Source organism: Chamaea fasciata, unplaced genomic scaffold (assembly GCF_029207755.1).
Source record: "Chamaea fasciata isolate MVZ Bird 193981 ecotype frontalis unplaced genomic scaffold, bChaFas1.0.hap1 SCAF_3, whole genome shotgun sequence".
Taxonomy (NCBI): Eukaryota; Metazoa; Chordata; class Aves; order Passeriformes; family Sylviidae; genus Chamaea; species Chamaea fasciata.
Genome location: NW_027094088.1, coordinates 111949430 through 111961501, shown reverse-complemented (window position 1 = coordinate 111961501; position 12072 = coordinate 111949430). Strand labels below are relative to the sequence as shown.

General features: G+C 43.1%; 1 protein-coding gene across 1 annotated transcript in view; it reads left to right on the top strand.

The window, feature by feature from the left end:
• Positions 1 to 687: 687 nt before the first annotated feature.
• MSRA (methionine sulfoxide reductase A) overlaps positions 688 to 12072 on the top strand; it is a 239774-nt gene continuing 228389 nt past the window's right edge. Inside the window, exon 1 of the mRNA XM_066180120.1 lies at positions 688 to 851. Coding sequence (XP_066036217.1) covers positions 710 to 851 — 142 coding nt within the window. The 5' untranslated portion in view covers positions 688 to 709. The remainder of the gene's footprint in view (positions 852 to 12072) is intronic.

The following is a 12072-nucleotide window of genomic DNA, read 5'->3' as shown; positions in this document are numbered from 1 at the left end:
CCCCAAAACCACAGTGAGTATTTTCCACAAGCACTCACACTCAGATGACTTTTAATGTATTTTTATTGCAAACATAGGTGCAGAAAATTCTCCTTGGAGATTTATGTCACTTGGATCATATTCACTGAAAAAATACTCTGCAGTATTAGGATGATAGTACATTGGCTAAACACAACACAGGAGACTGCTGTCAAAATTAACAACCAGAAAAGCCATAGAAAAACAAATATATGTATTATTGGGGGTTGAAATAAAACAAGCTTAAATGCCTCTTCCAACCCAAACCACTCTGTGGTTTTGTACAAATAAAGCACAAGACTTCATGAAAGGAATGTGCGGTGCGTTTTCCTAAATGTGTCTGCAAAATCCCCTCTAAAGCCGGGAGCGTGGGCAGGCCAGAGGGTGGATGTGACACGGACGAGGACATGAGGTGGAGGCGACGTGGACTCCACGAGGGTGCCAAAACATTGGGAACAACGCCGCGGGCAGCCTTCACAGCAAGCAGCAATCCACAGAGGTGCTTCCCAGGAACATGGCCCAGCGGGCAGTGCCCATGGAACGGGGTATTTTGGGATGAAGTCACTGAGGACACTTGGGATGTGCTCCTGAGGGAGTAGGGGGGGGGTGAGTTGCCTTGCCTTGCCGCTCGGCAGGGGGCGCGCTCCCCGCCCCTCCCTCCCCGGGGCTTCCACACCCCCCCCAGCGGGCGATGTCTCCGCGCCACCGCCTCCACCTCCTGCTCTTCCTCCGCACCCTCCACGGCTCCACCTTCGGCATGGGCGACTGGGCCTCCCGCCTGCCGCAGGCGGCCGAAGCGCTGCCCGGCAGGACCCAGCGCATGGCGGTGCCAGGTAAGTGCTAACTCCGTTCCCTTCCTCTCCATTTCAATCCGCCGCTCCCGCCCGCCGCCGCCGCCTCAGCCGCGCGCCCCTTCCCCGCACCCCGCGTGCGCATGCGCGGCGCCCCCGCGGCGGGGCGGGGCCGATGCGGCGCGTGCGCGCTTAGGGCGCGGGACGGGGGTGTGGGGAGGAACATGGCGGCGGCGGGGGGTGCGTCCCGTGAGGGGGGGACGGGGTCAGGGGGGGTAAATGTGGCTTGGGAAGGTGTTTGTGTGGAGGTTTACTTGCCCAGTGATGTTTCTTGTGTGCCGTAAGAATAGGGATGGGCGGGTTGTTGGAGCAGCCAGCCAGCGCGGCTCTGTGTTGGCCCAGAGAAGCTGTGGCTGCCCCTGGACCCTGGAAGTGTCCAAGGCCAGGTTGTACATTGGGACTTGGAGCAGCCTGGGGTAGTAGAAGGTGTCCCTGCCCATGGCAGGGAGATGGAACTGGATGAGGTTTAAGGTCGCTTCCAACCCAGATAATTTTATAATTCTGTTTGCAAAGTGCTTTTAAGTTCTTAATAATTCTTCCTATTACTTTTGTCCTTTGAGTAGATGTGCACTGTCAGGTAAGCAAACTAGCAACCTGGAATTAAGGAATTTACTTTCTGACACTCCTCCTAGGAAGTGAAGGTGTTCCAAGATGACTGTCAGTGCTGTTCAGGAGGAGTTTTAGTGGCACTGAGGTGCTCTAACACATGTATATGATAATTCACATACAAGGTATTTATTGATCAAGGTGTTACTTATAAGGTATCTTTGCTTCAAGCTCCTGTGGACCCTAACAAAATGTGTGAATTTGGGGCATAAAATAAATACTTATACACATCACGTACGTAAGTGCTGGTGGAGGAATTATAAATGGGTGGTGGCATAAGCCCAGTGCTCAAGAGAGTAATACAATTTTTCACTCAATTGGTGCTTGGTAAATAGCTGAAAATAATAGTGAAATTAAAGGTAGGAGGGAGAATGTTATTTCTGATGTGGAGAAAATGGCCTCGGAGGAGGGATGCAGAGGTGGGCTGTGTGCCATTACAGCAGTGAACTCTAGAGATGACACCAAGAGTACCTAGAGGATGGCACTAACAGTAGCACATTGCCTGGATTAAAGTGACAGCTTCATGTTGTTTGTTGAGAAAAGAGTGAAGAGAAGACACACCAAGCTCATTTTACGCTAAGTAACTGCACAGGTAGAATAATTTTGGGCTGCTGTACAAGTACAGCCAGTACAATTTTTTAAAATGTTTTTCTGAGGCTAAATGTGGTATTATGTATTTAATAACAGCATGGCCCTCCAGTGAACTGTCAATATTAAAATAAGATGTAAATTGCTCAGAAAAGAATGGCAATTAAAATTTTAGGCTGATGATCAACTCGAGGCTGATTGACCTTGCAGACACTTGCCAGGTTAATAATCTTCTGTGAGCCAGGAACCAGAACTGGACCTGGTGTTCCAGGTCAATTCTTACCAGCACAGCATAGAAGAGAGGATTTTTTTTAATCCCCGCTGTCCAGAGTCAAAGTCTGCTTTCTCTGCACTGTGAGCACATTTAACCTGGCATCCAGCAGGACCACAGCTCCTTCCCAGCAGCTCTGAGATCATCTTGCTCTTGTTGTTGACCTCCCTGAGGTTTCTGTTGGTGTAGACCTGGAATTTTTCCAGGTCTCCTCGGATAAACCTCTGCTGTTTGCTGTGCCTACTCTTGCTGTGTGTTTAACAGATCCACTGAGCGTGTTTCCTGTCACATCCCTCATGTTGCTGCTTCAGCTATGGAATGATTCTGGCCCCAGCACCAGCCCCTGGGGTCACCTCCTGCCCACCAGACACAAAAGTATTGATCCCTGCCTTTGGAGGCTGGTGCTCCTGCCCGTTTTTGACGGGCAGGATTTTGTCAGCTTCCACAGCAAATGCTGGGAGAGGTGTCAGAGCCCTGCTGAAGTCAACATGTGCTACAGGCACTGCTCTGCCTCGCCCTGCAGAGCCATCATTTCAGCCTAAAAGGGCAACTCAGCTGGACAAGCATGATTTGCCTTGGTAAATGTGTATTGGTTATTCCCGATTACTTTCTTGTTCCCTGTTTGGAAATGATTTCTAAGAGGGCATTCTCCATGATCTCTTCTAGGACTGAGCTGAAGCTGAGCATCCTATACCCCCCAACTGTTTTTTTTTTGCTTTCTCAAAAGTGATTGTTACTGTAGCCCAGATCTCATCATCGGAGGTCCCCAATCACTGTAGTTTTTCATTATTATTTACAGATCCATCACTGTGTTCGGATGGCCACACCAGCAAACTTGGCCTCCCAGCTCTGGAAAAACTCCATATGGCTCCTTGGATTTAAATACATTTAGCTTCTTTAAGTAGTCATAACCCATTTTCCCTCACATTGTTTGCTGTTTTTCTTTCTGACTGTACCAGCCTGGAGAGGTTTTGGAGCAGTTGTTGTTTGCGGAGACTTGTACAAAAGAGGTTTTGAGTACTTCAGTCTTTCCTGTACACACTTCTGGGCTGTCTCCTGTATTCATCAATGCACCTTGATTCTTTCTGACCTTCTTTTTACTCCTCTAAATTTTGTAGATTGATTTCTTACTGCCATTTATGTTCCCAGCTAGGCTGAACTCCAGCTTTGGCCTCGCTGATTTGGTGCCTAAATGCTGAGGTGGTACTTCTCTGTGCTTCCTTGTTTTTGGTTTCTGTATTTTAGTGCATTGAGCAGCTCTGTGTTTCTGATAAAGTTCCCAGTTTTTCTTCATGATGTTTTGTTCCTTAACGCTCTTAGAAAGTTTTTTTTTGTTCCAATTTCAGACCACTCTGAAGAGCCCTTTTCTCCCTCTGGCAGCTTCTCAGGGGCTGCAGCTCCTGAGGGACAGTGGAGGGGCAGCTCCAATCTCTGCTCTCTGTGACCAGGGATAAGGCCCAGGGAATGGCTGAAGCTGTGTTAGGAGAGGTTTAGGATGGATATCAGGAAATAGTTCTTCTCCCAGAGGGTGTTTGAGCACTGGAACAGCTCCCCAGGGAATTCCCAAGGCTGCCAGAGCTCCAGGAGTGTTTAGACAAGGCTCTCAGGGTAGCACAGGGTGGTATCGTTGGGGTGTGTGTGCAGGGTCAGGAGCTGGACTCGACGATCCTGGTGGGTCCCTTCCAATTCAAGGTATTCCATGATTCCTTGATCATTCCCTATATAAGCCAGAGTTCTGCAAGTTGAAAATGCTAACTGTCTGTACCTTTCCAGCCTTACTTTGGATCCCCATCTCTGCTGTCTTGTGGTTACTGACTGGATGGTTTCCCTCTGGAGCCCTGTTCTCTCAAGGAGTTGTGTTTCAGTAGAGTGCATCTCCCCATCCTGTTTTTCTGTGCTAGGAAGGATTATTCCTACATCCTGCATAGTCTGTTCTGATCCCTGCTCCAGCTGTGTGTGCTGTGCCAGGTCTCTGATTCTTGTCACATCAGAGGTCTGTGACCAAGCCTGGACATCCAGGTGAGCCAAAGCTCTGCCTTAGGGTGCAGACACTTGAGGAAAACTTCCTAGAGAGCTTTCTGGACCTGCTGTGTCCATCCTGTTCACCTTCAGTGGTGTTAGCAGGTGAAGAGCTGCAGAGCATTTAGCTCCTTGTCTCTTGGAGATCCCATTGATTTCCTGCTCCTCATCCTGATGGGATAAAACATCACTGGAACTCCTTCCTTGTGCTGCAGCAACCACATCTGCTGCAGCAGAGCTCCCAAAAGTGAGACTGCTGCTGCTGAGATCTCTGTGGAGGAGCACCAGGCTGTTCCTGGAGTTCATGTGGAGCAAGGTTGAAATTCCAGAGATGTTAGTGCACACTGAGGATCCAAGAAAATCATGCATTTAGACTTGGATAAACCACTCTGCATTAGCTGAAGGGAGTACAGACATTAGCAAACTTCACTTAGTTTTTTTGTAAGCAAGTTGAGTTTATCAGGTCTTGTACAAATTTCATAATCTGGGAATTAGAGTTTGTTGTGCTGCTTTCTTTCCTTGCAATAGAGCATCTGCATTCATTTTTTAAAATTACTTCTTTCATGTCTTTGTGTAATGGTGCAATATGATGTTGACTTTATAGTGAAAACACACATTATTTATTTATTGCTTCTGCCTTTCTTGTGTGACTCTACTTTTCAGAGTTAATTTTAGTTTGATTGCTGCTGAAATGTGGTTGTGTTTTCTGAGTTTGTGAGGATATATTGCTTACACTATTTAATGAACTATTTTATTTTATGACAGTGGTTGGAGCAGTAGTCAAGGAGCCCTATGAATGTAGACATTGAGTAATATATATATATATATATATACACACACAGAGGTTTTTTCTGCTAGATATCCTGAGGTAGCAAGGTGTAATAAATTGCAAGAATGTTTCTCCTACTCTTCCCAAATGAGCAGTGTCAGAGAATATCTTCTTACAAGTGGCTTGACTTTTTTGAGGCAGAGAAAGTCCAGCTCATGGGTAGAGAGCCTTAAGATTGTTGAAACCCATTAGACCTCTTAGCTTTATATCTAAAGATTAATAGAGCAGTAATTACAAATGTGAAGGAGGTCATGGTGAATTTCAGTCTGACCTTCTGTGTAAAAAAAAAAAAAAGGCACAGCATTGCCATGAATTAATTCTTGCTTGAATCAGATCATGCTCTTTAAGGAAAACATTGATTAAAAATATCATTTGACAGAGGATCCACATGCTCTCCCTGTTAGTCTTTTTCTACCATTCTTAAGACACTGAACAGAAATTATTGTGGTCAGACCAGTGGCCTGTGGTTTGGTACTTCCATTTGTCTCACTGCCATGCTCACCATTAAACAATGTCCTCAAAATAAGGAATAAAATGAAAAATACTCATGTTTATTTCCTTTACTGGTTAAAAGAATTTGTAATCATGAGCAAATATAAAATTTTTTCAGACATGAATTTAGTATCACTGTATTTTAGGTCTAAAATAAATACTCTTGTGTGAGACCGTACCTCAGGACAAAACCTCAAAATAAGGTTCGTCTTAAGGTTTAGGAGGATTTGTTTCTTCAAATTTTTCACCACTTTATTTATGTGGTACAGGATTCTACATAATCAATTAAATAGTTATCTATTTTTAATGAGTTTGTATGAACCACGGGGCAAAAAAAGCGAGACTTCCACTGCAGTTCAGTGGAGTGTGTTGAGTAACAGTGTCATATGTGGTTTTGCACTTTCCAAATTGCAATTTACCTTTCTAACTCAGAAGAGTTAATTACTTATTTCTTCATTCTAGGAGACAATCTTTGCCTCAAACACACTCAAACCATCAATTTCCATAAATTATTAAATTTCATTACAGTTTTGTTGTGTATGCCGGGATTGGAAGCAGAATGCTCAGCAGAGAAACACCTCACCCCAGTGATTCTTTATTATCTGAAAAAACTTCTCAAATTTGTGGTTACAACTTTTTTACAGGTACATCCAGGATGAATTTCTTTGGAAATCCTGCCTGTCATGGCTTTTTTTAGTTCTCCATTTTTTTTTTTTTGGTGCGCTTTGTCAGGTAATTATATTCACACACTAAACACCTAATTTTCAAGCCAACTGTACAGCTGTTAATATTGTGCTTTTGTTGGAAAAACAGGAATTACTTTTAACCATCCCCCTCCCCCCATTGCATTTTACATTTTGGAAGGTGCTGCAAGGAGAAGCAAAGATTAAGTCAGTATAAAAGAGATTATTTTTGTTGTTTGCATGTGCTTTTTTTGCTCTTGGCAGCTGGAAAACAACAACCCAGAGGAAGTTTAACAGGCACAGAGGATGCTGGAGAGATGGAAAGCGTACAGGAAATATATTTACAGAGCTGCACATCCAGCTGCCAAACGCTGCTTTTGATGTGGAATAACCCTGATGGAATAAACTCCTCTGTTACTTTACCACCTCTCACTACATCCCGAGGGAAAGGGTGACATCATTCGTCACTAAACCCCTCAAAAAACATAACAAAAAAAGTGGAAAAAAAAAAAAGTCTTGTTGTTTTGAGTCCCTGGAGTTCCTGGAGCTCTGCTTAGCATGCGGCTCACAGCCCGGGGGGTGCGGAGGAAGCGCTCCCGGGGCTTCTCCTGGCAACAGCCCGGGGTTGCTGGGAGACAGCATCGCCTAAATGGGGAGAAACTTCACCCAACTGGCAGCCTCCTGCATCCAAATGAGGCTTGGTGGTGGAGGCTTCTCGTGCTGATGCCGTGATTTCCCTTGCTGAAATGAAATAGGAATCTAGAGGATCTTTACTCAGAGGGTTGTGTGTGGATGCTGCTCTGAGGGATCGTTCAAAGTTGTGTGATAAAAGGGGATGATTATTCCTGGGTGAAGGTGGTTGTGGTACAAAGGGTTCAGGAGCTTCTCGTTGCTTCTGTTTTGAAAAGGGTTGTAAATATCTGAATTTGCCAGATTTGGGGTGTTAAACCTATCCGTTATGAGAGTTAAACACAAGGTTATATTTACTTAGGTTATTTCTCCTGACTAGAGAATATTTTACCTGATTTTGTCTGAGTCCTGGGATACATTTGACTGTTTTGGCTGATTGTGTCCATTTATCTTTACTGCAGGAATGACACTGACTGGACATTTAGGTAACGTTGTGCCCTGGATCCCACATATTCCTCCATAATTAAGTGAATGTATATCCCAGGCACAGACATGGAATTAGACTTCCCGCTGCTTCTCTTTCCGCAGCAGGTGGGAGAGTGTGGGGCAAACTTTGCATTGCAGCAGGAACAGGATGGGACAGAGCACTGGAAGGGCCTGAGTGGTGCTGCAGCAATACCCAGAATTAGTCTGTCACAGGTAGAACAGGCACTGGTGTGTTTGGTTCATCAAAAGACATTTAAATCAGGGAAATAGTGCCCAAAATGCTGTTTTCTTGCACTGGCTGCAGGAGGGTCTGGCGATCAGTGCAGGGTCTGGTGACCTGCTCACATGGAGGTGTCTGTGTGATAACCAGCCACAGACAAGAGCCTGGCATTGCTGTACTGATGACCTGTCCATGTACTTGATATTCCATGTAAAGCCTTTTTTATTTTTATTTATTTTTATTTATTTTTATTTATTTTTATTTTTATTTTAAATTTATTGCCCAGGGTCAAAAGCTGTATTTCTGTTTAACTCTCTACACCAAATACCAGTTCATAGAATCGCTGCTTTACTTTCTTTAATTTTCCTCCTTCATGCTCACATACAATATTGCCAATAATGAAGGAAAGAATTTCCAAAGTCAGGTTATCCAAATGAGAGTGAAGTTGGTTACACATGGAACTGCAGAGGTGCAGCATCTTTAGTTCCTTCAGAACACACAAGGGGTAAATAATAAAACTACTCACCTTAATTGATTTGAGAGAAGATAAGTGCAGAATAGCCCTTAAGGCAGATTTAAGATAGCTTGAATATTTCAGGTACTAATTCCTGTGTCTTAGTCCTTTTGTGTTTCTTTGATGTACAGTATTTCCTTTTGATTTTTTTCAGCTTTAAAAGCTTCTCTGGTTTAATTAATGTCTTCCTGTCAAATTTACATCTTTAAATTACAGTGGTGTACATTGCCTTAACTTCAGGTTTCTGTGATTTTTATTGAATTTTTTTTTTTTTACTTTGCAACCATTGAATTATTTGGCTTGTAAATTATTGTGTGATAGGCATTTCTTCATCCTTCCATGCTTATCTTTTAATTATTATGTATGGGATTTCAGTGATATGGATACATTTGATTATTGCACTTACTTTGTTGCAAATTTTGATGATATGTACGAAACTTGCATTTAAATTTCCAGTACAATTAAAATAATGCACATAAATAAGCCCTTAGTATAAATCAGATAAGAACATGTGTAATAAACCCCATCACAATCCAGGGATGATTATTGCAGTTCCTTATGTACTGCTTGTAGTTAGTTCCTGTTGCATATAATGCAAAATTGGAATTAGTGGAGATCGTTTGGGTCGTTATTTTGAAGATAAGATCTTATTTTTTGTTGAGAAATGTGGCCAGGTAGATGATACCTGTATTTTTACTCTAGTTTGGGCTTGATTTCTCAGGAATTTGACTTTCTAGGAGCCTCCGGAGATCCTTTAAGGAATGCCCACATTTCAGGAACGGCTGAGAAGCAAAACTCCAGCAGAAACTATTTTTTTTAGTGTCCCTCAATGTGAGCTAGAAATCCCTCATCTTGAGGACAGTTGTTTAGACTTGAGGACTTTGGAGGTAGAGATTTGGTGCCTGAATCTCTGGCTCAAAACTTTTACGGACCCAGTGAAGAATGAGAAGTGTTGTGCAAGGGACAAGCAGTGGAAGTGTCTTCATGTTTCTGACATTCTCCATTCACTGTTTACAGGCTTGGAAATATTCTTCTTGGTTCATCAAACATTCAGCTTCTGAAAATTTCATCCCAAAACTCCAAAGTGGGAGCAGGAATCAGGGGAGTCTGACATTAATGACTTGACAGGCTCAGGGAGGAGAAGGATGACTCCAGACAGCCCTTAATGGGACTGGTGGGGACTGGCACCTGTGTATGGCAGAATGGGATCACAGGATAATCGAGGTTGGAAGGGACTTTGGGAGATCATTGAGATTGGGATCAGTAGGTCGGCAGCTGATCTGCTCCTCTTGGAGAGAAAATGTGTGTAATCGTCTGCTCCTCCCAAATGTTGAGTTTACATTCTAAAAAATGGCAAAATTCCAAGTCAGGGAATCAGTGACTGATTTAGCAAACCATAATAAGATTTTGTCTAAGATCATCAGAACCAAAATAACTGTACCAGAGAGAACATTACAATATATAGGGTCTATGTCGACTATTTATAGTGCTTCTTTCTTTTGTTTATGTTCTTCCTTAAGGATTCTCCTTCTTACCTAAACAGGGATAAGCAAACCTCCTTCTGCACTTACTGAGCTTGACCTGGGGAGCAGAGATAAAATCTCATCTTGAAGAGGTTGCACTCAGACAACTTGTAGTGAAACAAGCTTCTCACAGAATAATAATGCTTCATTTCAGGAGGATCTTGAGTGACAATTTTCCAAGTTACCACTCAGGAAAGGAACAGGAGGGGGAAGAAGTGAGCAGGCAAACCAAATGTAGAGGGCGGATTCTTAAGGAGAATGTCCTAACATGTTCTAATACATCTTTATATGAAGAAGAAAAATACTCATAAGATGATCGAGAGATCAGTTTACAGTTGGTTCTTAAGATATAAATTTCAGTAAGTCAGAACATAGAAAAGATCGTTTAAAAAAAAACAAAACAAAACGATTTTAGGATGTTCTGACCCTCTTCCACTTCTTTTGTGTTTCTCATAAGTCCAGTCATAAATGGGTATAACTTCCCTGGAGTCCAGCAGGACCAACAGCCCATCTGTTTGCCACATTCAGTTCTGAAGTTCTGCTTCTGAAAGGTGACTTCTCATATTGCTGGCAGCTGAACACAATTCATGGTTAAAACCTGAGTTTTGATCACTGAAGGGATTTGGGGGGCCACTCAGTCTTCCCATTGAGTGGCTTTAATACATTTGTTTTCTTACCAGTTGTCTATACTTCTTGCCATTTGATGTAATCTGGTCCCTTGTGCCATTCTTAGTCATCAAGTTTCTTTTCAAATGACCTGAAAGACACTGTCTTTTACTGGAGGAGGATCCCATCCCACTCAGGAAAAGCTGGATGCAGCCTAACGCTGCATTCCCAGGTGAGAATTGCAGATTGATTCTGTGACTGTGAATGTGCCCCTGGCTGGGGATGTGGAGATGATTCAGATCATCCTAAAATCCTTGGAGAGATCCTGAGTCTGCCCTTCCCTGGTCAACCACTATGTTCCTCTGAAATTCCCAGGTTTGGAACTGTTCCCATTGACAGTTGTATGTGACGTGTTTTGGATGTTGTTGGCTGTGCCTGGGCTGGTGACGCTAGTCTAGAGGATGGGATATGAAGGAGCCATCACAGGATATGAGTGTCCCTCCATCCAGTCCTTGGTGGGGTGGAATTGCAGACTCCCACACTCACTCTTTTGCATTAACTCATTTCCCATTAAGTCCTTGTTTAAGGAGTCATCTTAGTGTTAAACATTCACACACCAATTAAAACCTACTCAGTGTTTGATTTAGTTTACAATAATTAAAAGCAAATTTTTTGAATGAGAGGCAAAAAAAAAATCACCAAATGTGTATTTTATCCTTTTGGATACCTGTGCACAGACGTTCTCAGGTACTGCTGTTGTGAAAGTATTAAGTATAATGGAAGTGGAAAATGAGGAAAACCCAGCACTTTCTGGGCTGATGACTGGATGAAGATGAGGAATTCTGAGATACTGATCTCTGTAGAACCATTTAAAATATTTAATTACTGAAAATTCAGTTATTGAACACAAGGCACTTTGTACCTGAATTTTACAATAAATCCCTTTATTAGTGCAAAACAAAGAATATGTTCTTATTCCTCATACCTGGAGTTATGAGAGCCTAACCGGACCAAATTTTGGATGAATTCTCTTAGTTACTTGATTTTTTTAGAATCTCAATTTTCATAATAATTGAAGATATTTGAGAATTTCTAGCCACAAGTCTATTTTCACTCCGCCCAAGTTAACTGTAAGTGGATTTTATTACTGTAGTAGTTTGAAGGCAAAACAAATGAGAGGCTCCAAGTCAGAGATACAATTTAATAGGAAAAAAGAAAAAAAGGAAAGAAAGTAAAATAAAATCAATGCAATAATACAAAAGACCACTGACAGAGTCAGAATACAACCTGAGCAGAGTGATGGAAGCAGTCCAGATGAGGTGGTCTTCCTGAAGCAGTGATCCTGTAGAAAGGTCTGGTAGCTCGGGTCCTCTGGGAATCCAGTGGGTAAGTGCCCCTCTGGTGTTCAGAGTCTCAGCTTATATCCAGGCTGGAATGCTTGGTTTCTCCCTCTGGGCGGAGCATCCCACAATGGGATGGTGAGTCATGTGATAAGGCCTGATGGGCCCATTAACAGGAGGTAGTCCAGGAGGGGGTTATCTGTGAGCTGTGTAGCAAAGGTGCTGATGGCCCATTAACAGAAGATAAGCCAGAGTGGAGGAGGCAGGGAGCACTGCCTCACCTGGTCTCAACAGTTCTTGAAGATGGTGATAGAATATACTTCAACCCAGGACATTATCCACCCCTTATTCTATTACCATCTACATCATCCCAAATCAATACCTTCCTTAAACTAC